We start from the raw sequence: 1,755 nt of genomic DNA, 5'->3' as shown, positions 1-1,755 counted from the left end.
TATATATATATATATATATATATATATATATTTTTTTTTTAGGGATGAAACAGTTTATCTAATTAATTGTGAAATTAGTAATCCATTAATCATTAAGTATAGAGTATAGAGACTGTAAAGCAGTAAGAGCAGTAATTATACCAAGATTGTCTGTCAATATTCTCTATCCAGAACTACTCAAGTGGAAAAGTTTTAGTTTCACCTGGTATAATTTAGTAAAAAAAAAATCTTCTTTAAAGGAAGAGTTTTCTTTCTTTCTCCTAATTGTCAATCATTCTGGTGATATGTTGCTGCGATAGGGCTGAAACAAGTGACTAATCAGTTATTGAAATAATCGTCAACTAAATTAGTAATCAATTAATCAGTTACTACAGTATACATAGCTGTAATTGCTGTAATTACATCATTTTAAAATAATATCTAAACATTTTGCATTTAAGATTAAAATTTTTTTTTCGTCTGTCAATATTTAATTTAGTAAAAAACTATTTTCGTTACCTTTGGCTATTCGATTATTAATGGATTACTTGATAAAATAATCAACAGATTAATCGAGTGTGGTAAGCTACGGTCATTGAAGCTTGCATTTCTCACCGCGGTTCTTCGAAAATGGCCGAGACACAACATAAAAAAGAATAATATTGATGCATCTTTTATATAATTATTAAATACTATTAGCTACCCACCAGCCCCAAGGTGGACAATTAGGAAATTCTTAAATATTAAATTAATAGAAAAAGAAAAGAAAAATAAAAAACTTACATTTACTCCAACCAGGTTTTAACCGATGTTCTCCTCCATATTCAAAGCTGTTCAGTTAGACAGATAACAAGACAGATTGGTTTATTTCACTTTTAAAACTATCTAGATTTTATTTCATTATCATTTTTAAAATTGAGAAAGATTCTATCTATATTTCTATAAATGTAGAGATTTATTATTTGTTAACTCACCACACTCTCTCCAACTTCTTGTCATGATTCTCAACTATTGCAGAGAGAACACTGATCCCTTTGTCACCAGGGTGATTGTAACTCAGATCCAGTTTTTTAAGAGAGGAGATTCTGTTGGACTCAATTGCTTTGGCCAAAGATTTGCAGCCTTCCTCTGTCACCTGGCAGCCTGCGAGTCTGCACAAAGACACCGATAGTTTCACAATATAGGTACAGCTGAAAAACTTTAAGATGTTACAAAAAATGCGTCAATATTTGTTATCAAGGTGAGTTCTTTCAGCTCTCCCCTTTTGGGGTCATCACAGAAATTCCTCACAATCTGCACACAGACTCTATTGTTTTTATGTCAAGTGACCTCTGAACTCAGATCCCCTGTATCTAAGACGCAGGCTTAGCATCCCAAATCAAAGAGAAACTTCAATATTAATCACTCATTTCACAAAAGTAAACTCACACATCATTTACACTTACACTCACCTACATTACAGATTTACATTAATTAGACATACTGCAGGACCTGATCCCTAAAAGAGTTTGTGTTGATAAAAACACAAACTCTATGGCTTGTGCAAAGCTAATGCACTAAACAGATGCACATTGAACTGCATGTCTAAAAGGAGAAAAACAGCATATTCATCTCAATAAATATGTGAAACATATATTGTTGATCCAAATTCACCAATCAATATAGATATGGAAATATAACTCCTTACGTCTGGCAAAGAGATTGCTAGAAGAAAAACCCTATTCAGGAGCTGATTTTCTAATGCCACCATGTTATATTTGGTGAGACAATGGTGAG

The 1,755-nt window shown here is 32.0% G+C and overlaps 1 protein-coding gene across 1 annotated transcript in view; it reads right to left on the bottom strand.

The window, feature by feature from the left end:
- Positions 1-949: 949 nt before the first annotated feature.
- The window catches only part of LOC107101040 (NACHT, LRR and PYD domains-containing protein 1-like), a gene marked incomplete at its 5' end in the record, with an annotated part of 3,987 nt that continues 3,181 nt past the window's right edge, over positions 950-1,755 (bottom strand). Inside the window, one exon of the mRNA XM_015399794.1 lies at positions 950-1,130. Within this exon, the coding sequence (XP_015255280.1) occupies positions 950-1,130 (181 nt within the window). The remainder of the gene's footprint in view (positions 1,131-1,755) is intronic.

The sequence above is a fragment of the Cyprinodon variegatus genome, unplaced genomic scaffold (genome assembly GCF_000732505.1).
Source record: "Cyprinodon variegatus isolate N-32 unplaced genomic scaffold, C_variegatus-1.0 Scaffold1047, whole genome shotgun sequence".
NCBI classification, from domain to species: domain Eukaryota; kingdom Metazoa; phylum Chordata; class Actinopteri; order Cyprinodontiformes; family Cyprinodontidae; genus Cyprinodon; species Cyprinodon variegatus.
This window is presented reverse-complemented; position numbering and strand designations above follow the sequence as displayed.